Source organism: Propithecus coquereli, unplaced genomic scaffold, assembly GCF_000956105.1.
Source record: "Propithecus coquereli isolate 6110/MARCELLA unplaced genomic scaffold, Pcoq_1.0 Scaffold322, whole genome shotgun sequence".
In the NCBI taxonomy this organism is placed as follows: Eukaryota; Metazoa; Chordata; class Mammalia; order Primates; family Indriidae; genus Propithecus; species Propithecus coquereli.
The window spans coordinates 701,827-727,351 of NW_012148864.1; the positions used below are offsets into that span (position 1 = coordinate 701,827).

Below are 25,525 nucleotides of genomic sequence, written 5' to 3' on the forward strand. Positions count from 1 at the left end.
CGCCCCGACCACTGAGGGCCAGCCACTCCGCCCCCCTTCTCAAAGGAAGGAGGAGGGCTCTAGCTGTCCCACTGACGGGATACACCGGTCACTGCTGGGCTGGACAGGGGCGTGGCTGTGCTCTGGCCCTTTTGAACCTGGCAGCAAAGGACGGAAACAAAAGGGCTCAGAGCACCCTCCGCAGCTCCCCTCCAGCCGGCGCCAGTGTTCTGACGGAATGCACCTGCCCAGGGCTCTGGGGAGGGAGGAGGGGCTAAAGTGGCCCCTTGGCTCCCTGCCCAGGCTGGGTGTCCTCGCGGGAGCCGAGAGACATTACGGCAGGCACTCACTTGGACTTGTTCTCTTCATAGTGAGCACTGGTCTTAATGTATCTGGCCAGCTCTATCTGCATGTCGCCGAAAAGGGGCACCACCTGCAGCTGCTGCAAAGGAAGCAAACACAGCTCGTGAGACGCCGAGGGTGGGGAGGAGCGCGGCAGTCTTCACTGTCACCCCACTGGGGGAGGCAGGGCTCTGGGTGTGCCTGGGGGCCAAGCCCTAGTTTCCGCTGATGGTGCCACCGTGTGACCCTGGGACCAAAAGGAGCCCCAGCCTGTGTACAGGTCCTCCTCTGCCTCCAACCAACTCTGTGTTCCAGGCAACTGAGCCCAGCAAGGCAAAGTGACTTGCCTAAGGTCACCAGCCAGCAGAATGGAGGAAGGCCAAGGGCCAGACGGCCTACCACCCAGCGCAGGGTCCTTTCTGCTCTGATGTTCCCCAGCTTCGAGGGTCCTTGCTGCTATGCGGGTGTCTGAGTGCCGCTGGCTGGGTGTGGCCTTCCCGAGAGAGTCTACACCGTGAAAGTCATGAACACCATAGTAACGCCTAACACCAGAGGGCAGACAACTCCCCATCAAAGGCCAGGGCGAATGGAGGGGAGGCCGGTATTTAACGTCTGCTTCTCACGCACTAGGTCCTGTGCCAAGCACGTTACGGGCAGTATCTCAGACCACACAAGAACCCTGTGAAGTCAGTACTTTTACCACTCCCGCTTCCCAGGTGAAGAAACTGAAGTTTAAACAGCGTACGTGATTTTTGCCAAAGTCAGACCAGCTAGAATTCCAGGAGCCCTGATTCTAAGCCAGGGCTCTGACTCACCTATGGAATCCCACTGAGTCCTCAGGGAACCCTACAGAGTAGATGTCCTTAGCATTCGTATTTTTCAGACTGGGGAACTAGGTTTAGGGCAATTTAGTGACTTTCCCAAAGCCGTCCAGCCGTGGCAGCGCCAGACTTAAACCCAGGCCTGTCTGTGGAGAGGCTGTATTCTTCTGTGCTACCCTCATCTCGTTCATGCTGACTTAAGGCAGATTTTGCAAGGGTCTCCCAAGCTGAGTCCTGTTTTCATTTGGGGCAACTCAAGAGAAAAGTAAAAGTTCCAGCCTTGAAAAAAAGTGAAGAAAAGTCACAGGTCTCCTCTTGGTGACTTATGTTCCTCTTCACCTTGAAGAGTCAGTGGGACCTAGACCCTGCCTTTAAGGGGTCTTGCTGTTCATGGTAAGCTGGGCAATCCCATGTCTGACCCCTCAGGCCCACTCCACGCCTGCAGTGCCTAATGCTAGAATAAATTGATAACATGCAATTTAATTCCAAAGTATAAAATCTCCTTGCAAAAATCTCAAAGGCTTAATTTAACTATAAGTTTTTAAAGATTTGGGGCCAAAAGATCGAATCTTGGAGGCACTGGAATGGACTGGTGTATGCGGATGCTGATGGGGAATTCTGCCCAGAGGTGAGGGAAGGCTGGGGTGGCCTTCTATGGACCAAGCACAAAGCTGTGATTTTGCAAATGTGAATCAATTTAAAATCCAGGCTTTAATCCTCCTATTTCTGTGAACTCTGATTTATACTGGAAACTAAAGCAGACACTATCTTTGGGATGCACCTCTTTCCTTAGGTGACAAAAGATTTCAGGAAACGGAAAAAAACAGCATGCAAAAAGACTCACAGGGCCTCCCAGCCAAATCCCAGCTGAATCCTGAGACTCAGAGGCATGTGTGGCTTTCACGTGCGGCCTTCCACAGAGCAAATTCCTCTGCCGACCGCAGCTGCAGGCCCTGTCACTCCATTCGCCTCCTCCTGGGCTCTTTGGAGGTACAGCCCAACTAATAAGCCCCACAGTTTTCTGGCTAATTTCATTCCTTTTCCCAAAGACATCCTGGCTCTGGTGACCCCAGCCCTCTGCCTTGCCCCAGCCCCAGTGGCTGACCTTAAAGAATTTATCAATTTTGCTAAGATTGATTCTCTTCTTGGCATCCAGTTTGTAAATGTTACTGACATTTCCATCCATCAGGTAAAGGCCAAAGCCCATCACCTAGAATGAGAAGGGGCAGAGCACAGAGGCTAATCACATCCATTGGAAAAGTTAAAAAAAAAAAAAAATACACACATCCATACATCTTGTAGAGACATCCAATCATAAAAACCCATGTGTCTTCCAATCAAGACAGGAAACATAGGTCTAATTTCAAACAGAAATTTAGTAAATTATTATGACAGCTAATTCTTCAGGCCTTACAATGGGCCAGAGTCTGTGCTTAGGGCTGTAACAAACATTATTCTTAATTCTCACAACAATCTTGTAAGTTCTATACAATAACCTTATTCTATCGATGAAGAATCAGAGACGCAGAGAGGTTAGACAGCTTGCCAAGGTCACACAGCCAAGCTGCAGAGACAGAAGCTGAACCAGGATCTGTCGACAAAATCTGCTCACTTAGGTCCTTCCCGAGAGAAAGGACTGCTTCCAGCTCCTCGCTGTGTCCCTGGGCTGTGGCACACCCAGGCACCTGACGAATCCTTGCCGAACAGTGAGTGACTGTAAACATATCTTTCCACTTCCTTCCCCACAGAACCGACAATGTAAAGGTTCTCAAGGAGCCACTGGTGACTTTTTTAACAACGAACCTGTTCGTGAAAATGTGCTGTAAGTCAGCGTTCTTGATTTCCATCTACTTAAATCTCCTGAATGCTGGCTTGCCTGCTCTTTGAACGTGCACAGCTGAAGGGGCTTGAATAGCTGTGTGACCATGGGAAAGTCACTTCTCTCCGTGCCTCTGTTTCTCATCTGACATCAAGGAGGGAGACCAGAGCCTGCTAAGGTCTCGTCCCCCTTGGGTGCAGTTTGCCCTGCAGGATGAACGCCACACTTTTCCCTGTAAGGTGGGTGGCACCCCCTGGTGGCACCTGTGGTCACCAAGGCAAACTGCAGAGAGGAAATGGGGAAACCATGGGGGAGGCCCGGCCGAGGAGGGTGGGGGACCGAGAGGGAGGAAGGCCGGGAGGTGGAGGTGTGGAGGGATTAAAGGTGGGCGAGGGAAAAGGAGGGTCCGGGAATTGGAAAGCACCATCTACAACTGCGTGGTGGAACGGAATTTAGTGACCCAGCCTGTGGAGACAGCAAGCCCGGGGATGGCTACCGCACTGCGGGTGAGAGGCCGTCTCAACTTTGGGTGACTTCCCTGGATTTCTGATGGGTGCAGGGAAGCCAGAGTGAACAAGTCACAAAGCCACCCAGCCCTGCAAACGTAACTGAGGTGCTACAAAACGTAAAATGGAGACAGCAGGGCAGGGCTTTATGCTTTACTGTATGCTCCAGATTTTCCACAATACGTGTGACAATAATTCTGGAATGAAACTTGTAAACTGATAAAACAATTGTGATCATTTTGGCAAAATGTAGCAAAAGCTTGAAGATTCTGCCTTCTGAGTTGACGATTTCTCTTCCAGGAAGTCTGGCTTGACAAAAAGATGGGCACAAAGGCTGTACTACAAGGGTGTTTAATGTAGTTCAGCAAACAAATATCCAGCCATCAGGGATGTGTTAAATAACAACGTCCCCATATGATGGCATACCCAGCAGTCATTAAAAATTACACCACAGGAAAATCCTTAATGGCACCTGGAAGGCGAATATGGCATACTAAAAGGAAAGGAGCAGGCTGCAAACTAGTACCTGCTGTAAGATCTGTATTTACGTTTAAGAAAAAACAACTATTATTTTTTAGAAATGATTTTAAATAAGGAGGAGGTTAGAGGGCAGGCCCTGTGGCATATGGCCCAGGGAGTCTTACCTTGAGGAGCATGTGTTTCTCGCTGGGGGTCAGGTACATCTTGTTCTCGTAGTAGTCCACGCAGATGTTGACGATGTCGGCCAGGAGCTCCTCGTAGCCTGGGATCACTTCCAGTTGCTGATGGAGACACTAAACAGCAGCGCCACCCTCTGGTTAGGCAGCGCATGTGTCCTGCACCGGCGCCTGGGCCCAGTGGCTGGCGACTGAGCACATGGCCCCCCACTGAAGGCCCAGAGTCGCGGACAGCTCCAGCTGAAGGGGAGCCCTCAAGCCAGCCAGCACCTGACACCTGAATCCTCTCCCCAGTGTCCCCGCAGGGGCTGGTCAGCGCTCCTGCGCACCTCCCACGGCAGGAACGCACCCCACTTGCGTGCTCCGTTTTATTCCCTGGCAGTTCCGATGGCTAGAAAGTGCTTTCTTGGGCTGAGCTGAAAATCTGCTCAGCTTTATAGCAACGGGCTTGTAGTCATTTCAGCTTAGTTTTGAGGATGTGGACTCATCTCTGATGTATCTGCAGACCATGGCAGAGGAGGAGAGGTGGGCCTGCTGGTGTCTCCCTGCTAGCAGGACACAGCAGTGCAGGAACATCTGCTGGTAGGGAAGGAGGCCCCCACTCCAGCCCCCTTCTCCTGCGGGACATCCAGAGGAGGGCACGGCTGGTGCTCTCCACGGGCAACAGGGGGCCGGGGCTCCAGGAGAGAAAACCTGGAGCCTCGGTGGCTGAGCAGCCTTCTGCAGTTAACACAAAGTAGCGAGGGCCCTGCCAACCCCAGGGTTTCGAGGACAGGGATTTGAGCCTGAAAACCCTTGGAAGGTGGAGGCCCCTCTCAGTTTTGGCCTGGGTCCTGCAGGCATTCTTGCTGGCACCTGTTTACTCTGCACTGACAGAGGTGGAGACGGGTTATGTCATGTTGGGTAGAACAGGAGAAGTGACGGTTGAGAGGGGGTGCCCTGGCAAAGCGTGGCAGCTGAACGATAGCTACGTCTTCTTACACTCTTACCATCTGTCAGGCTCTGCATGATGAGGGCTTTTTAAATACCATCTCATTTATTTCTAACAATAGTCCTGTGAGATGGATTCTCATAATATGCTTAAACTAACAAACCCATTTGACAGATGAGCGCACTGAGGCTTGGACTTCGCCCAAAGTCTCACAATGGGTCAGAGGCAGTCCAGGATGAGCAAACAAGGCTGCCTAACTCTAGACCCCATGCTGTCAACCTCTGCACAGATGCGGGGGCAGAGCACCGGCTGAAAGGGCTTCCAGGGGATGAAATCTGGAGGGGGGAAACGGCCATCTGGCTGGGACGGGAGACTGAGTCTGCAGCTTTCTCTCACTCTCACATAGGCCAGTGGAAACGGAAGGCGTGGACTGAGCTTGTCTGCTTGGGCTCGCGGCCCACACAACCTCGAGACCCCGGCCTGTATCCCCCGAGACGCCAGGCCAGGACTGACGAGGATTCTGCCCTCACCTGCGTGATCCTGTTGTGGTTGGCCAGGAACATGGACAGGTTCTGCGACTCCTGGATAGACTGGGGGTCCGCCATCTTCCTCAGGAACTGTGCCGCCCTGGAGAACAGACAGCAGGTGATGCAGAGAGGACCGTCCACACGCAACTGCCAAGGCCACGCCTCACGGGCTCCCGACACAACCTAGCCCAGAGTGCCACTGTCCCCAAGGTTAACGAGCTCCAAATATCCCAGGGGATGCTAACATCAAGGCACAGTGTGCTCTGAAGTCATTTCTTTTGGGGCCGCTTATACCCTTTGTAATTAAGGGTCCCTGAAATTAAAAGGCAAAAACGTACTGAAAATCTCTGAAATCTCAGAAAGTTTAAGGGGAACTAGTATCCCATCAATCAGCCAGGAGAGGTAATACAGGGGGCGAAATGAGCACCCTGTACCTTGCTGTGACCGCCAGGCAAGCTACACAGTAAGTTATGAAGAAGAATCACAGGTCGGATGCTTTGTTTTTGTTGCATATTCTGGTATTTGTAGGAAAACCTCAATGTTTCTAGAGCAAAGCACTGTTTAGATAACAGAAGTCTAGTTAACCTAACGGGATTGCCGGTGAAAGGGTCAGGGCAGAGGGAACACAAGCAGGACTTGAGGAGAGAAAACCACACCTGCTCGGGCTTCTCCGCCTAACCTGGTGCTGGTGCCACCTGCGTCACCATGAACTGTGAAAACAGAGACAGGACACCCCACCTTGCTCACGACCTAGCGGGGCTGCAGAGGCTGTGGACTGTGGCCATGACGGAAGCGGCTGGCCACAACTGGGCAGAACTGGGGGGAAGAGATTACGCTGTGAGCTATCTCTGAAATCTACTTGAAGTTGTCACTTCGGAGTCAGCCTTGAGATGAGCCCCTGCCTGCTGGGCAGCCTCAGGCTTCACAGTTGACTCAGGAGGATAAAACTGAGATTCAGCCCGATCTCTGCAGTTACCTTAGCATCCCAGGAGGACGTGGTTCAAAGAGGAGGGTCCGTCTTACCAGTGACATGGCAAATCCTTCCCAAGAGATGTCCCTAGACACTGTGCAGCTCGTCTGAGCCTCTGCCAACACAGAGGATATCTGATGCTTTTGACTGCCCTCCCTTACTTCTGGGGATCTGTGACCTGATTTCTGGAGAGGAATGACCCCTCCCTCATTCTCAGTCCTCCTTTCCTATGAGCTGACACAGACCCCTGACTCCAAGCAGAGCACCCCTGGCCCCCACCAGAGACCGATGCAGGGGCTAGCAGGCGACTCGAGCTGGACCAAACGCAATCCTCCTCAGGACTTTTGCTGAAGTATTTGGGAGGAAGAGCATCTTCCCCTTCTTTAGAAGTCAGGGTTGTGACCCTGGCTGGAGGCAGAAGCTGCTGTAAGCTGCCCGAGGCCACCAGACACTCGAGAATGAAGCCGCCACAGAGGAAAGTCAAGCTGACGCCATCATCTGAGCACCTGGCGCAGGGAAGCCTGGACTCTCCAGGTCTGAGCGCCAATTCGTTCCCTTCTTTTACATAAGCACTTTGAATTGGCTCTCTGATTCTTACACAAAGTGACTAACGTAACCCTTTTACCATTATCTTACTGGTCCCATATTCATGCTCCACAGATGGGAGAAATGAAGATTTGATTCCATCCTGAGACATAAACCTCTGCAAAGATCCAGGTTCCCCCAAGACCCAGCTCTGCATCCTATTCCTCAAACCACACTGACTCGGGCCTAGCCCTGCTGTGTTTGGGAGTGGCTAGCGTGGTACCGGAGAATGACCCGGTAGAAGGGCTCCATCCTCTTCCTCCACGTGGTGGCTGCCCAGGAGGAGGGGCCCAGTTTGGGGAAGGGAGACGGGGAGGGCGCCCTGACCTCTTATAGGCAGAGTGGTCGTTCTTGACGCTGCACTTCATGTTCTTCAGCTCGTCCAGGACAGCGAACATGTTGATGAACTTGCCCAGGGTCAGGAGGTAGGCCTCGGAGACAAAGTCCTTCCTGCGCTCGGCGTGGCACAGCCGCTTCACCTCGCTGCAGAACCGCTCGATGGCCTTGCGCTGGAGGCAGAGGAGCAGCGAGTGAGGCCAGGGCAGCTGGGGGGCTCCCTGGGCTCTCTAGTGGGGGCAGGGCCAAGGCTCTCCTGGGGCCCATCAGAGCTGGGCATTTGGAGAAAGGCAAATCTGTCAGGCAGTCTTTCTCAGAGCAGTCCTTAAATCCAAAGCCGACTTCTAGAGTGGAAACTAGAACCTGCCCCCACGTGAGTCAAACCAATAGATTCATTCGACACACATTGACTGAGATGAGTCATATCTTATTCATTTTTTGTATCCCCAGCACCTAGGACAGTGTCAGGTACCAGACAATAAAGAGGTAGAGAAGGAGAAGAGACATTCAGAAAGAAAAACAAGTTCATTCATCGACTAGCTATTTAATGAGCATCTACTATGTGCCAGGCAACCATCTAGGCACTGGAGTAGAGAAGGGAACAGAACAAACAAATAAGCAAATTCTGCCCTAAGGAGCTATATTCTAGTAAGAGAAGACAGAAAACAAATTCTCTTTATCAGAATGTGATACATGCTTTGGAGAAAAAATAACAAAGGGAAGGAAGGTGGGAAGGGTTCAGAGAAGCCACCCTCTAAGGAGGAAAGCAGAGAAGAAATCATCAAGAAGTGGCTTTTAGAAACAGAATTTGAAAGAGGAGAAGGAGAAAGGCACAGGGTAACTGAACAGCCAGTGCAAAGGCGCTGACGCATGTTCAAGGGATGGGAAGGAAGCTGGGTTGCTGAAGTGGGGTGAGCATAGGAAAGGAACTGGAGACAGAGGGGGCCAGGGCCACTGGCTCCTGTAGGCCTTTGGGAGGGCTTGGGCTTGGACACTGAGCAAGCTGGGGAGACATGGGAAGATCTAAGGAAAGAAAATATGGTCTGAATTATATTTTAAAGCTGCGGTCCCCAACCCCCAGGCCACGGACCTGTACTGGTCTATGGCCTGTTAGGAACCAGGCTGCACAGCAGGAGGCGAGCAGCAGGCCAGCAATGTTTCATCTGTCTGTACAGCCACTCCCCATTGCTCAGCATCACCGCCTGCCACATCAGCGGCGACTTTGGATTCTGCATTATAATGAGCTGTATAATTATTTCATTATATATTACAATGTAATAATAATAGAAATAAAGTGCACAATAAATGTAATGTGCTTGAATCATCCCGAAACTATCCCCCTACCCACCCCAGTCTGTGGAACTGGTCCCTGGTGCCAAAAAGGTTGGGGACCGCAGTTTTAAAGGGTCACAGTGGCTGCTGTGGTGAGAACAGACTGTAGGGGGCAAAGACAGAAGTGAGAGAATAGTTAAGAGCTACCGTGTTTAAAGGTGGAGTGATTGTACGACCCAGCTATTCCATCCCAGGTATCTGCCCAAGAGAGATGAAAACCCACGTCGACACAAAACATGTACACGAACGTTCAAGTTGTGTTCATAACAGCCCAAAAGTAAAAACATCCCAAATGTCCATCAACTGGTGAATGCATAAATAAAATAAAATGAGGTGTAGCCATAGAATGGGACAGTATACAGTCATTAAAAGGAATGAAGTTCTGACACATGCTACAACATGGATAACCCTTAAAAACACCATGCCAACAAAAAAAACCAGACACAAAAGGCCACACGTTACATGATTCTATTTACATGAAATGTCCAGAACATGCAAATCCACGGAGATAGAAAGTAAATTAGTGACGATCTAGGGCTGGGGTCAGGGAGGAAATGGGGGTATTATGGGGTGGTGGCTAAAGGGTCGGGGATTTCTTTTTGGGGTGATGAAGATGTTCTAAAATGGATTGTAATGATGGATACACAACTCTGTGACTATTTTAAAGACCATTTAATCGTCCACTTTCAATGGGTGAATTGCATGGTATGTGAATTATATCTCAACAAGGCTGTTATCAAAAATTTTAAACAGCGGTTGAACAACCACAACAAAAAGAGGCTCCTATAGTACCAGAGAGAACGAGAGAGAGAGGGAGGAGGAGGAAGAGCAGGAACAGAGCGGGCGAGGAGGGAGGAGAAATGACTGCCCAGACGTGAGCTCTGCTCTGCTCCACCGGCCTGAGGCACCCGACAGCCGGTCGCTGCTGTCCTTCAACGACCAGACCAGGCACTCTTCCTCCTTCCAGAGCCAAAGGCCAATGAAACTCTCTGCGATAATGCAAATATCCCATATCCACACTCTTCGGTAGGAGAGCCACTCATCACGTGTGGCCACTGAGCACTTGAAAGGTGCCTCGTGCTACTGAAGAACTGAATTTTTTATTTGGTTTCATTATAACTAACGCAAATAGCCACATGCGGCTCATGGCTATGGCGCCGGACAGCAGAGCTCTGAATTATTCCAGATCCTCCCTTCTATAAACGCCTCTCATCAGGAGGCCCTCGGTTTAGCACTTCAACAATTTCTAGATGGCTGTTCTCTCTCATCTCCTGTCTTCCCAAAGAGATTTCACACTCCTGGAAGGCAGGTCCGTGATGCTAGTAACAGCAGCTGCGATTTGTGGAAACTGCTCTGATCGGTTCTTGACAAACAGACCTCATCTGTACTCACCGGAAACCTGTGAAGTAGGCATCGTTTCCAAGGTGAGAAATCTGAAGGTGTCAGGGATGTTAAATAATTCACAGGACGCACAGTTAGAGAGTGGCAGAGCTGGGGTTAGACCTGGGCTTCTCCGCCCCCAGAGGCAGCGCTCCCCATCCAGGCTGCACTTGGCATTGACACCTTCCCCCAGACATTCCCATCTCCTATCGGCAGGGCACACGGGCTTCCTTCTGTTTCTTAAACAGGTCAAGCTCCTTCCAGCCTCAGCACTTTGCCTCTGCAGCACCTTCTGCCTGGAACCCTTTTCTTCCTGGCCATCACGGGCCAGCCTCTCTCTCATCATACAGACCTCAGCTCCAATGCCACCCCGAGAGGCCATCTCTAAAGCAGCACCCACAGCACAGATACTCCGTAACCCAGAATTATTAAAAATTTTATTTTACTCACAGCACATATTATGCTCTGAACCCCTAACGTTATTGTGTATTGCTTACCGTCTGTCTCTCTCCCTACCCAAAACACACTCACGTACTCACTAGGACGTGTAAATTCTGTGAGGGGGGTGTGGCTTGTCTGTCTTGTTCACCCAGGGATGTGCAGGGAATGTTCAAAAAATATCTACTGAATGAATAACTCTGCACTAAACTCCAAACGACAGTGGCCAGAGAGCAGGGGCCTTTTCAAGCCTCCCCATGTACATCTGCCCCTCCCCCTCACCTGAAAGTACATGAACTTCATAAGCTTGGTGACCTCTGGCTCCAGCACCTCCACGGTCTTCTCGTAGATCTCCACTCGGTTGGGCTGTTCGTTGCATTTTACCTGTGGGAGGAGGTGGCGGGTGGGGTTCATACAGCTGCTTTGCCCAGGCAGTCCTCGTTCTCACCTGTCATCTTATTAAGAGGGCCCTTTTACACTCTCATTCTGGATGATAACTGACACGGTCTCCCTAGTGAGAGGAGGCTGGGGTCACCCTTGTCTCACCAGTCTGTCAGCGGGCAGAAATACTCCCCAGAGACTGGTTGCAGAAAAGAAACCAGTTGGTCCCGAGAACAGAACCCACCTCCCTTTCTCTCTGTTCTGTGCCCCGTCTGTGAGCTGTGCACACATCCACGCTGACCTGCAAGCTCTCCCTCCTTCAGCCTTTTCCCTGACCCTGCTCCAGAGACACCTGGCCAGAATCTAAACCGAGAAATGTTCTGTCCATCGCTCAGGATGCACGTGGGACAAGGCTTCCCTAGCCACACACAGGCCACTGTTGGCCAATGGAAGACATGTCCATCAAGACACCCATTGCCCTGCCCAGTGGTTTTCAGCCAGTGCGCACATCAGAGTCCCACGGCAGATGTTCTCACAAGACACATGCAAAGAGTGTCGTTAGGTAGGCCAAATTCGAAGAGTAAGTGAAGGGAAGCACAAGGACATTCTTCACACTATGGTTTAGAAATTCCTAAAATGGCAGCAACATGCTAAATATCCATCAGCTCATTAAATGGACAAACTATCATACAATCATATGATATCATGTTAAGAGGAATGAGACATATCTATGTGAACTGACATGAAAAGAAACTACCATAAACGAATGGGTGAAAAAAAGTCATAGAACAGTAAGTGTAATTTGTTCCCATTTTTGTTAAGCAAAACAAAACCGTGTGTGTGTGTTCACATATAATACAGGCATAGAAAATCTGAAAGCACGTAAACCAAACTGTCAATAGTACTTATTGCTAGGGACTAGAACTAGGAGGAAGGGGGAGGAATAGTTTTTGTTTACTTTACACACCTGTAGCTTGTTGATTTTGTTACAATGGGACCCAATAATTATATGATGACGATGGTAATAAAAATACCTGTGTTGGGGCCGGGCGCGGTGGCTCACACCTGTAATCCTAGCACTCTAGGAGGCCAAGGAGGGAGGATAGCTTGGGCTCAGGAGTTCGAGACCAGCCTGAGCAAGAGTGGAACCCTGTCTCTACTAAAAACAGAAAAATTAGCTGGGCATCATGGTGTGTGTCTACAAGTCCCAGCTACTTGGGAGGCTGAGGCAGGAGGATCACTTGAGCACAGGAGTTGGAGGTTGCAGTGAACTACAATGGCACCACCGCACTCTACACAGGGCAACAGAGCAAGACTCTGCCTCAAAAAAAAGGAAATAAAAAAGAATTAAGTAGAAAAAAATTGCCAGAACAAGATAAATAAACAATGCACTTTTATAAATAACAATAATTTACAATATAATATTCATGCCAGGAAAAAGATCTAGAAGAATACGTAGCTAAGTGTTCATAGCGATTACGCCATGGTGGGACGTGGGTTTGGGTGGTGGGGGTGAGGAAGTGGGGCTATCTTGCTTTCTGGTGTGGGTACCATACAGCTGGTATTTACTGCTTTTGAAATAAAATATTAATATATTGAACAAATGTTTTTTAAGTGGCTGGGCATGGGTCCTTGTCAGCGTTGTAGGAAGCTCTCTAAATGTCTTCAGTGACCTCCCTCGGATAAGAGGCCCTGCTTCACACCCTGCCACCTGGAAAAGCTCAGCTCTCTGGTTTGGGAGTGGGGTAGGGGGTAGTAACGCCCCCTGGAGGGGCAAGAGAGACACACAGCAAGTCTCACCTGGGGAATGGCCCGGGAACAGCTGCGCCAGGTGTACAGCATGACGGCATACTCGTGTCCTTCCTCCAGCATCTCATTCTGAAAGAGCAAAACATCCTCAGCAGGGAGAAACTACGCCCGTGCCACTAGGCTTCTCAACAGCCCCCGAGACCCTCACTACTCAGTGTGGTCTGGGGACCAGCAGCATGGGCATCGTGGGGGTGTGGGCAGAGGCCTTATTAGAAATGTAGACTCTCAGGCCCCTCCCTGGGCCTATGGAATAACAATCTGCATTTCAACAAAGTGCCCAGATGACTCACAGGCATGGTAAGTTCGAGAAGAACCCAACTAAATCATCCTCATCAGACACCCAAGGACTCCACAACCAGGCCACATTTTTCAAACAGATGGATGGCCACCTTGAAAGAATGAGGCTGATCCATGTTTTCCTACAGCAAAGTGTGTCCCCGATATAATATTAGCAAGAAAATAAGTAGCAAAACAGTATATACAGTAGATAGTTAAAAAACAACAAAAAACCAGGAATAATTATGAACATGTATTATGTATTGAAAAAATTTTGGTGCAGCACACACCGGGGCTGAATTATTTTGTGACTTTTTACACCCTATAGATGCTAACATTCACACTTGTACGAAAGCCCATGTTACTATTTCATGAGTGGGAAGATGATTAATATCAATTTTTTGAAAAATAAAAAGTAGAGCAGATGGCAAAACCAACGTGGAGAATGAACATGAAGAATATGGTGATGACTCATCCCAGCGAGTAAAGACTACTGTGGAAAGAGCCCTTAACTCGGGGTCCGAATATCTGGGCTCAGATCCCAGATTCATTATTAGCCCTTTAGCCTACTGTAAGTCACTTATCCTAAAATTCTCCATTTAGTTATCTGCTAAATGATGATGATAATAATCTCACAGAATTTTATGAGAATTAAAAGGATTACATACACACACGCGCACACTCTCTAGGTAATCTGCAAGTGAGTTAGGAAAACAGTTTGGCAGTGCCACACAATGTTAACCATTGAGTTACCATTTGACCCACCAAATCCATTCCTAGATGTATACCTAAGAGAACTGTATACTTTAAATGGTTTTATGTTATAGATAGTATATCTCGAAAATACAATAAAAAATAATATTACAGGGCCATCTCCCTTTGTAAATGCTTGTGTCTATATAGAAATGAACTCTTATTATTTTTAAATCCACATATCTATTTCACAATATCTTATTAGTACAAGATCAGACTTAATTTACTTGTAACAGTTCTGTTTGCATTAGCGAATGTCACTGACAAGTCACACTTTCAATTCCTAATCTAGAGAACTTGTTAAATCAGTAACATGTTGTCCTTGAGACCAGAGAGAACCAACATCAAGCGTGTGGGTCTCCTGCGGCCTCAGAACACGTGTCAAAAGGGGGAAGTAACAGGCATGTAAGAAACATGTGTTTACTTTTAGTACCAAACTAAACGCCCACCAGTAGGTGCAACGCCAACTCATTCATTCGACGAATGTTTTATAAGCATTTATGGGTCCCAGGCTCTGCTGTGTGCTGGGAACAGGGCAGCGAACAAGCAGGACGTGGACTCTGCCCTGCAGAGGGTTTGGCTGGCCATCGGCCAGATGTGCAGTACAGTTATGCCTGGAATGTAGAGGTCAGGGTGGTATAGTGGAAAGAGCCCTGAGTGGGGCCTTGGGAGACTTGAGTTCTGGTCCTGGCTCTTCGTGGGCCCATCTTTTAACTTGCAAATGTCATGGTTTCCTTATTTGGAGGTAAAGATTTGTCCTAAATCATTGGTTCTCTACCCTGGCTGCACATTAGAGTCCCCTGGGGAACTCTGAAAACTCGTGATGACTAGGCCATACTCCAGACTAACTGAATATTTTATCCCTGGGGGTGGGGGTCCAGGGACTGGTCATTTTTTAACAATCCCCAGGGGATTCCCTTTGCAGCCCAGGTTGATAGCTGCAGGACTGAGGATCTCTAAGTTCCTTTGCATTTTTAACGTTCTGTAAGTCCATGACTTAAACCCAATGTGAGTCTGGTTCAAATTTCAGGGCTGTAGTGACAGATTTTCTCTCTCAGCACTCACTCAGCCCCCATCTCATCCCCAGCAAAGAACCCTCAACTCTTCCATGTACTTAGTCAATTGTGTGGTTTATGCACTATCTCCTCCTCTTTTCTCTGGCTGTCCTCACCTTTGAGAGAGTCGCCTTGCCCAAGTGTGGGCAGGAGAAATACAAGAAGATGAGCACCTAACGAACTCACCTGTTGCTAATGAGCTACTCTGGAGAGATCGGGCAAGGTACTAGGTAGAAACTGTTGACTGAAGTGAGATTTTGGTGTTATCCAGGAATGTGAACAGTACACCCTACTTATGACTCATGTCTAAACCAGATCAATAGTATCCCTGTGTAGGTAGAATAGTGCCCCCCAAAGTGGTCTGCATCCTAATCCCCAGTACCTCAACATTACCTCATGTGGAAAAGGGGAATTTGCAGATGTGATTAAATAGAGAGATGGGGAGGTTATCTTGGATTATCCTGGTGAATCCAATGTAATCACAAGGATCCTTATACGTGAAAGAAGCAGGCAGGAGAGTCAGGGCAGGAGATGGGAAGATGGAAGCAGAGGGCAGGGCGATGTGGCCGCCAGCCGGCTGGGGGCCATAAGCCACGCCTCTAGAAAAAACCTGGAAAAAGCAAGGAAACAGATTCTTCTCTCGAGCTTCCAGAAAGGAACACAGCCCTGCTGGCACCTTGATTTTATTTAACAAAATAAGACCTATGTTGGACTTACGACCTAACGAAATGTAAGCAAATCAATTTTGTGTTGTTTTAAGCCACTAAATTGGTGACAGTCTGTATCTGTTAGAGCGACAATAGAAATGAATACTGTCACCCTCCAGACCAGCCTCTCCTTCTGACTTCCCTGTTGGTGTCCCTGACCTGGTACAGTACGTCTGGGAGAACTCCGTGAGCATGGTCCCAGCAGACTGCTGAGCCAGGTGGAGCTCACCTCCAGGGGCTCGCACACCTACATCCTCGTAGCCACCCCAGGGCCATCCCCTTCATTCAGACTTTAATGCCTCTCCTGTAGACAATTTTATCTGGACTGACTTATTTACCCCATTCACTCCTACTTACAACTCATTCTATACATACTAACAAATAAAATTTATCCCCTAAGCAGGGTTCTGTTCACATCTCTCCTGGGGATGAAGATTTTCCATTGTTTTGATTTTTTATTCACTAAATTAAAGCCTTCTGTTATGGGCTAAATTACGTAGCCCCAAAATTCCCATGTTGAAGCTCTAACCTTCAGTATCTCAGGATGTGACTGCATTTGGAGACAGGGTCTTTAGGTCATTAGAATGGGCCCTCGTCCAATCTGACTCATGTCCTTTCAAAGAGAGGAAAAATTTGGACACACAAAGAGTTCAGGGATGTGTGCACATAGAGAAAAGAACAGGTGAGGACACAGTGGGAAGCAGTCATCGGCAAGCCAAGGACAGAGGCCTCAGGAGAAACTGTTATAGATGTATGGATACCTTGATCTTGGACTTCTAACCTCCAGAACTGCGAGAAAATAAATGTCTGTTGTTTTCCACCCAGTCTGTGGCACTTTGTGATGGTAGCTCAAGCAAACTAATACACCCTCTATGCACTGACCCTTATCTAACTTTCCATTAATACTACAAACCATTTCCCTATATGTACCTTATAGTCCAAACCCAGTCAGTCCCTGAAAATTCTTGCCTCTGTGCCTTTGCTCGTGCTGGTTCTTCCACCTGCTCCCCTCCACCTCCATTCTCAGCTCTGACTCATAAAATTCTATTAATAACTATGTCAGACGGTAGAGTACAGTGGGAAGAGATCAGGACTGGGGGTCAGCCCTGGATTTTAGGGCCAATCCTGTGACTTACTAGTTGTGGAATCATGAGCAACTTGCTTATGAACTTCTCTAGACCTCAGTTTTCTCATCCCTAAAATGGGTATAATGATCCCTTTGCAAGTCACAAATGAGGCTCCAATAACATCATGTATGATGAGAATACCTTACATATATTTTAAAGTGCGATACGATACAAGGCCCGTCCAGGAAGTATCCAGTCATGTACTACGAAAAATGGAGACATTTATTGAAGAAGATGCAACAAACACTGTATATAGGACAATGACACCTCACACTCCTCTTCAAACTAGGCACCTTGGGACCTTTCATTGATTGCATTGTTCAACATTCTCAGGTGTTCTGCTTGTTGCAGGCCTTCCGGAACATGGATCACTTTCAACAGATTCTTGACCACCTTTGAAGCATTTGTGCCACACTTTCATTTGTGCTGCGCTCCTTGCTTCATCCCGAAAGCCTTCTGAATCATCCAAACAGTTTCCGTGGAGGAATGTTCAAGCTTAACGCAAAATTTGATGCAGATTCATTGCTCTGCTTGCTCAGTCATTTTTGAATGCGACGGCCACACAGTACACATGCTCACTCAATGGCATCTAGTGCCCCACTGACGAGGACCGTGAAGTTGTCATTGTTCACGCATCTGCATCCCAGTCCACTCTCCTTGGCTGCATTGATGCTGCGTAAACTGTTCTCGTTATCTTATTAATAACAATGGCTGCGTAATTTCCAGACAGACCTTGTACATCTATAACGTATCATTACCCTCCTACAAGATTCACTCAAAAACCACTTCCTTCATCAAGCTTTCTCTGACTCTCTCAAGGCCCTTTCAAAAACATAGACCTTTGAACTTTACCATGACGTTTACCCTTAACTCTGTGCATTCACAAATGTCTGCAAAGCATAGTCTAGAGCACAAGTTTTGTAGTCAGACAGACCTGGGTCTAGATCTGTCACCTGTCAGCACCAGGACCCTGAGTAAGTTACTTAACTTTTCTGGGATCCAGTTTCCCCCATCTGCAAAATGGACGTTATAACAGAACCTACCTCACAGGGTTGGTGTGAGCAGTGAATGAGAAAATGCTTCTAAAATATCCACCCAGAAAAAGTGTTCAATAAATGGTAAGCTTGTCAATTTCCAACTTGACCCACTGAGAATCAGAACCGGCCCATATTTGACTTTTAAGAGGTGATCAGGTCATGAGGGCTCTGTTCCCATGAATGGATTAACGCTGTTATCACGGGAGTGGGTTCCTTATAAAGGAAGAGTTCGGAAGGCACCTCACCTACGTGATACCTTCTGTGATGTTAGAACACAGCAAGAAGGCCCTCGCCAGATACCGGCTCCTCAATCTTGAACTTTCCAGCCTGCATAATCATGAGCCTGTAAGTTTCTCTTCATTATAAATTACCCAGTCTGTGGTATTCTGTTATAGCAGCACGAAATGAACGAAGACATATAGTTAGAAAGGTTTATTGAGCCACAGGCAGAGCCTACAAACGAGGAATTCAAAATTCTTCAAACTTTGGCATTGTCTGAGAATAAAATCGATGAAATCCCAAGAGGGAAGTGAATGATCTCCCCACAGATGGGTCAGATCCTAAGAAAGAAAATAATAACTGGCCCCATTAGCAAATGATATAGGCCATCAGCTTCCTCGAGTCAATAACTGTGTTATTCCAAAGCCAAAGCCAGTGTACCTTTTTTGAGGCAACTTTTGCTTTGCTCAAGAGACAAAATTCCACACACTCAGTAATCTATAAAGTATTAAGACAAGGCAGGATCTAATCACATGTTAACTCAAAAAGCTATAGGAGCTCAGGGAAGTGAGAGTGGGGATTAAGTTGGGCCTAAGAGTGAGTAGGTTTTGCAAAACTGGAAGATAAAGGGGAACAGGATGTTCCTGGGCACTGAGAGAGCGGGATGGGGCAGAATGTGAGAATGGGCTTCAGCAGATGGGTCTGACTGAAGCAGGGGGGTCTCAGAGTGGCTGAGCACATGCCCCTGGAATGAGACGTGGCCCATGGCCCCTCCCGCCCCAGCAGGCACACGTGAGTCAGAGACTTACCATGCTAGAGTGCACCGTGGCCTGCTCAATGTACCTTGCAATGCCCGTGACAAATGCATTCCTGTCCTCGAAGTTCGTGTCAAAGTTAGCCTGTGGAATTAGAGGACAGGAACATTTGGTTATTGGAAAACAGGTCCACAAGGTGGCTGAGTGTCCAGGGAACAAACCGCTGCCAATAAACACCACCAGCTCTCTGTGGAAACCTACTGCTATATCACCTTTCCTCTTGCCCCATCCCCAAAATCCCACTCTTAATCACAGTGGGCAGGAGCAGGCTGATGACAGGGCCTGCGTCTGCTTCCCGTCAGTACTCAGGTTTACTCGGCTGGACTTCGGGAGTAAATGCTTAAACTCCACAGGCCCAAATACCTGCTAAAAGTTAAGATGTTCATCACTTTCATTCAGCAGTTCCAGATATATTTACCCAAGGGTGTAGATACGTATATACAAGAATAATCACTGTTGCACTTTTTGTGACTAAAAAAAAACTGTAAACAACCCAACGTCCATCAACAGCAAAAGGCTAAATAAACAATAATGTATCCATAAATGGACTTCTTAGTACCATGATGTGGTTAAACATAACGTGGTAGTATTGTAGTATTGTCATGGAAAAATACCCATAACGAATTTTAATTTAAAAAGCCAACTCATAGAGCCATATATACACAGGATGATTATCTTTTGGTAAAAACATATATATATGTATATTTGGTAAAAAGATATTAATATATACATAGCCATAGTTATAGGGAAACTTATTTGTTATACTTTTTTGTATTGCTTGTAATAATAATTACATAATTAAAAATTTAATTTTGGTTAGAAGATGTGAAAACCAAATTTATGAGTTGAGCCTTCAAGCATGTGCTTAATAAATCTAACCACTTAATGAAATTAAAAATATACTATGCATTTATGTTTATTCTCCTTTAGCAGTCCAAGAACTTTCAAAAGGTCAAATACAGCTAAAAATTTCAGATTAACGTTTCCTTTCTTAACGTGGCATCTGGCCTGGCACAACCAGACAAGGGACTATTTGCAAGGCTGACTCCAGCTTCATGGACACCCCCAACCCCCAACCCCCCCACGCCCGGATGGATCATGGTTTTGAACAATCTGATAGTGGTTTATCGCAAGCACTACTCTCTTAGGCAAAAGCAAACAACTGTGACCAGCTTCCCTGGGCCATTAGCTGCTATGGGGAGTTGCAGAGCTCTTTTCACATACATGAAGGAAAAGTAATTACCCAGGCAGGCTCTAGGGGTTTTTAATTGCAATATTTAATTCATGAGGTCAGAGCTGCCAAAATCTTGGTTGGTGCAGCAGCAGGAACAGCCAGGAAGGTATCTGGGGTCGGAGCAGATCATCAAGACTTCCCTGGGGGAGGGAAACAGTCCTGGTATACATCTACTAGCTAATCTATTCCTCACTCTCAGCTCCCCGAGTGCACAGGGGACTCTATCAGCTCATGAGCCTTCACCTTCTAGATGCAGACCTCCTCTTCCCTCTGCCTCCGGGCAAACCTTCTTGGAGGATCCCCAGATTTCCTTGGCCCCCTGGAGCCATCTGCTATTTTTGTTACCTGGTACATGATGGAGGAGGGCGGAGGCTCGATGCATGGCTGCTGGTCAGGGAGGGGCAGCTCTTCGAGCAGGTCCACGTTGGAGAGGGCATCTTCCAGGGTGACGTGCGTGGTCATGGCTGCGGTTTCTGTATTCTGCACCGTGGGAAAGGAAGAGAAGGACAATGGAGAATTTCAGGGGCCTCCAAACACTTCTCTCAACCTCACCATGTTCAGGCTCCTTTTGGAGAATAAAATAGGTTAAGAAACATTGAGACCACTTCCCTTGCCTCTTCTTCACAAGGTCCACTCAATCTGTACCTTTTATATTTAAGGATCTTTTTTCAGCTAACAAAGTACTTTCGTGTCTACGACTTTGGCTGACCCTCACCACGACCCTCTGTGGTCACCACAGAAGGTGGTACTCTATCCACATAACTGAAGAAAAAACAAGGCTCAGAGAAGTTGAGTGCTGCCCACACGACCAAGACAAAGGGCCTCAAGAAATGCAGGAAGCTAGGACATGGGTCGCAGTTAGCACTCTCACCTTTTGTTCATCAGAAGGATATTTATGAGTTCCATTCTGAAATTACTGCAGAACACAATTATCCATGGTCGTGACAGCTTCAATAATCAACTGGAAACCAGAGCCTAGGATTTTAGGCTACTTGAGCTGGGACTAAAAGAACTCAAGTCCTGCAAACCAACCTTGCTTGCAAAGATGGAAGAGCCATCATCTTCTTTGGCCTGGGTCTGTTTTGTAAGCCAAACAAGTCAACCGTAAATGGACATTTTTGTGTCTTAGACCCTGGCAGAGTGCAGCTGCTTTGATGGTAACTTTGGCAGTGAAGCTGATGAGGATCTGAACAGAGCAGTGCCCAGCTCCAGCTAATTGCTATTTTAAGAACTCAGCATCCAGCAAACAGAATGCTAATGTTTTCCCCCAAACATGCATGAAACACTGATTGAAAACTAATTATGATTTAGGCTATAAATCAGGTTCCCATAAATTTCCTCTAAAAGTGACAGCCTAGAAGTCACATTCATTGATTATAATGCAATGAAATTAGAAATCGATAATGCAAATGATGGCAGAAAAAGTCACATGCCTTTGAAAATTTATAAAACACGTTTAAGGTTATTGATAGCTAAAGAAGAATTCAAATCGAAATGATAAAGTATTTAGGACTGAAAGGTAGACAAGACTAATAAATGTCTCAAATGCATTTAGTAGAAAATAAGAAAAGTGGAACTAAATGAACTTAATGTTCCATTCAAAAATCTTGAGAACAAGGCCGGGCGCGGTGGCTCATGCCTGTAATCCTAGCTCTCTGGGAGGCCGAGGCAGGCGGATTGTTTGAGCTCAGGAGTTCGAAACCAGCCTGAGCGAGACCCCGTCTCTACTAAAAATAGAAAGAAATTAATTGGACAACTAAAAATATATAGAAAAAATTAGCCGGGCATGGTGGTGCATGCCTGTAGTCCCAGCTACTCGGGAGGCTGAGGCAGAAGGATTGCTTGAGCCCAGGAGTTTGAGGTTGCTGTGAGCTAGGCTGATGCCACGGCACTCTAGCCTGGGCAACACAGTGAAACTCTGTCTCAAAAAAAAAAAAAAAAAAATCTTGAGAACAAAAATCAACCCACAGAAACAAGGGTAGAGGGATTGATAATTACAGAAGCAGAAATAACGCAGAAAAAAAAAATAAGCAAAATACAAACAGTAGAGGTGAACAAAAAAACCTAAAATCTGAGTTTTATAAAAAGATTAATAAAGCCAACCCTTAAATATACATGAATAAGAAGGACACAAAGAGAAGGGCCACTGTACTGGTCCAAGAATCCCTCCCTCCCTCTCCAGCTCCGATCCCAGGGAGGTGTGAGACGGTATGAGGGCTGGAATTTCTCCTGTGATTGTCAGTTGAGTTTGCCTTGCTATTTAGGAAATGGGATATCAGGGAGGAAAAGGACCATGGACAGGAGAATTTGGTCCAGGGGCTGCAAAGGGCTGAAACAGCTGCAGAGGTCAGGAAGTCACGCTGCCCCTACACTAACATCCCCCTTTGGCCCAAGGCTGGGAAGGGCAGATCAGGGCTGAGCATCCACCGCTGAGCAGCTAACTAGATTCACAGTTCGCTGAGTTGTCAAACACACCTTCCCGTCACGTCACGTTCTACGATAACAGTGAAGGCCACATTCAGTGAGGGCGCACGGAGCTCAGAAGTAATGTCCCTCTTTGTCCTCTGCAGAAGCCTGGCCTCCCAGGGTAATTTCAGGTCCTCTCCACACCTAAGCAGTGTGGCATTAAGTTGTACAGCAAAACCACTTGCCAATCCATAAAAAAAGACTGTCTTCTTTCTTACATTACTACTAAGTCCATTTTACGGGAGGGGTTAATTGTTTTACTGGGCATAATGATCTACAACCTCCAAAGCCTTAAGAATTCTCTTCATTAACTCAAACAATAGTGATGAAACTAATGTTTCTTTAGTCTTTACTCTGTGTCAGACACTGTGCAGAGCACTTGACTATTTTAATCTTGCATCTGCCCTACAAAGGTTGGTACTATGATTATTCCCATTTTATAGATGAGCAAACAGAGGTTCAGATATTATGTGCCTCTTGATGGAAGAACACACCATCTCTTGTGAAGAATGCTGGGACCAAAACAAAATACCTAAATCTAATCAAGCCTTTGATACCAATTCAAAGGAAATACAGAGGGCAGAAGAACATGATATAAAACACCCCAATGACGCAATCAGTAAAATACAATCTACGACGAACTCTGTTGGACAAATGACTCAGTGTGTTCAACAAATACATTGCAAGGAAAAAAAAGAGATGGAGGAGGAAGCCATAGATTTTAAAGATACCTAACACACACTATCACGTGTTCTATTTCAAACAAACAACCATGAAAATAAAATTATAACATTTATGAGAAAATTGGAAAGTTAATACTGACTGGATATTTGACAGTATTAAGAAAATAGTGTTTTTTAGGTGTGATGATATCAAGGTTATGTTTTAAAAAGAGTCCTTATATTCCAGAAGTATTTACCAAAATATGGATAACATGGTATAGGGGTTTGCTTCTAAATAATACTAGATGAGAGAAGAGTGAATAATAGATGAAACAAAACCAGCCATGAGTTAATAATTGTTGATGGTGTATGATGAATACGTAGAGATTTATTGTATTTTCTTCCCAATTTTATATATGCTTGAAATTTTCCATAAACCCCCCTAGAGATCAGTTTATATGCTCCCAGCTCTCATCCAACTTCCCTTCTTTCTCCTATAACTGGGTTCTTTCTGGGCTTCTCAAACTTAAAAATACTCATTTGCCAAAATAACCCTTAAGGTTTTCCCCTTTAACACAATAGTACCCCTTCACTTCCCTTGAAGAGAATTAATAGGTGAACAACCTACAAAGTCAATAAATTAAGAGTCTTTGTTTACGTTAATGCAATCTTTCTTTTCTTCTTGCAAATACAGCTTCTCTAATGGATTTCTGTGAGTGTTTGCAGATCATTCACTGCCTAAGGGAGAAGGAAATCAGAGATTTTAGTTCAAGTGCTGGAAGTCGCTGCCAAATCCACCATCAATCAGAAGAAAAAAATGTTCTGGAAATTTGAACGGAGGTATACATGAAAATAAGTACGTACTTCTTTTCTGCCCGAGTGTGCTGCCTGTTATGCAATCTTCCAGATGAAAATAATTCAGTCTATGAACATGTGACCATTTTGTCATTTTGGAAGAGAAATTAATAAAATATTTTAAAATTAACAGTGTTCTGGGAGCTTCATTTACCAAACACAGCTGCAACTTGTCAGTGTGGGGCATTCATGGCAGATTTAAATTCAATGTCTTCATAACAAACTCAAAGTCAGTGGTCTGGTTTCATGGACAGTAGTAACAACATTGGGCTCACAGGCAATTTGCTTCGGAGAAAGGCTTTAGGGGCCAGCAGGCTGAGATGACTTGGCAGACCCCAAGCAAGAGGGGAATGGTTCCACAAATGCAGGACTGGTGCCAGGAGAACGTGGCTTTGGGAATGCAGGTTCTGACACCCGCACCCTGAACCCTGCTACTCTGTAAGCAAAAGATTCACATGGTCATTTTCTGTTTGACTTTCTGGAAAGAAAACAAAAAAGTAAGATATTTTACTGAAATAGAATACTAGGCTAGCATAGTGGATAAACTTGTGTTTTGGGTTCAAATCTGTTATCTGCCACTTATTACCTATAGAACCATGGCATGTTACTTAACTACTCTTAACTTACCTGTAAATGGGTGATAATTTATAATAGTGCCTGTCCTCAGTGATTTATTCTGAGGATCATATAACTTTACAACATGTGGAATACATAACACAGTAGCCAACAAAGAATAAGCATTCAGGAAATGTTAGTGTCAAAAGGCGACATTACAAAAATGTATAGATCTAATTGGCTTTTATTGCCAACTGATGAATTGGGCAGCTTCTATCCCACAAAATAGAATGAAAGCTCCCATTGGGCAACAGCAAAAAAGTGGGTTTGGTAAGGTGGGAACAAGGAAATAAAACAATAGGGAAAAAAATGCTGATCATTTAACATCTGCTTTTTCTAAGGATTAAAGCAGAGGGGACTTCCTTATCATGCTGATTCAGGCAGACTTGAATCTCTCATTTTCAGAAAGAACTCATCTGTTTGGGAATCTATCTGCTTCCTTAAAGTTTCAGTTTGATCAAGAGGCATTTGGCATGAGTGACTCCATTTTGGTTTGGTCTGGTCTGTTGGGGCCTAGTGCCAGAACTCAGCCCGATGGCCTTTCCTATAATTTTGTTTAACATCGGCTAATCTATAGCCAGTTTTTAACAGAGTGGATGAATTAAACATTGCAACAATTCTCCTACAAAAAAGGAAGGTATTATTATTATTATAGGATATTATTGCACAAATATCCTAATGCTATAGTTCTTTCACATTGATTTTTCTCATCACAACTATCCTGCAAATTTGACAGGGCATTTGTTATTTTTGCTGTTGTTCTGAGAAGGACACTGTGTTACAGAGAAGCAAAGGCTTTCATTCAAGGTCACATGGTCAGCTAGTGGCAGAGGTAGGGCAGAAATGGGATATCTCGACTCCCAGTTCTATTCCTGTTCTTTCAGACCACACC

The 25,525-nt window shown here is 46.4% G+C and overlaps 1 protein-coding gene across 1 annotated transcript in view; it reads right to left on the reverse strand.

Annotated features, from left to right (window-relative positions):
* CYFIP2 (cytoplasmic FMR1 interacting protein 2) overlaps window positions 1-25,525 on the reverse strand; it is a 116,488-nt gene that overhangs the window by 78,214 nt on the left and 12,749 nt on the right. Inside the window, exons 2-10 of the mRNA XM_012650394.1 lie at window positions 20,381-20,515; window positions 18,796-18,885; window positions 12,804-12,881; window positions 10,905-11,006; window positions 7,464-7,645; window positions 5,585-5,681; window positions 4,112-4,240; window positions 2,248-2,352; window positions 330-421 (exon numbers count right to left, since the gene is read on the reverse strand). Coding sequence (XP_012505848.1) covers window positions 330-421; window positions 2,248-2,352; window positions 4,112-4,240; window positions 5,585-5,681; window positions 7,464-7,645; window positions 10,905-11,006; window positions 12,804-12,881; window positions 18,796-18,885; window positions 20,381-20,497 — 992 coding nt within the window. The 5' untranslated portion in view covers window positions 20,498-20,515. The remainder of the gene's footprint in view (window positions 1-329; window positions 422-2,247; window positions 2,353-4,111; window positions 4,241-5,584; window positions 5,682-7,463; window positions 7,646-10,904; window positions 11,007-12,803; window positions 12,882-18,795; window positions 18,886-20,380; window positions 20,516-25,525) is intronic.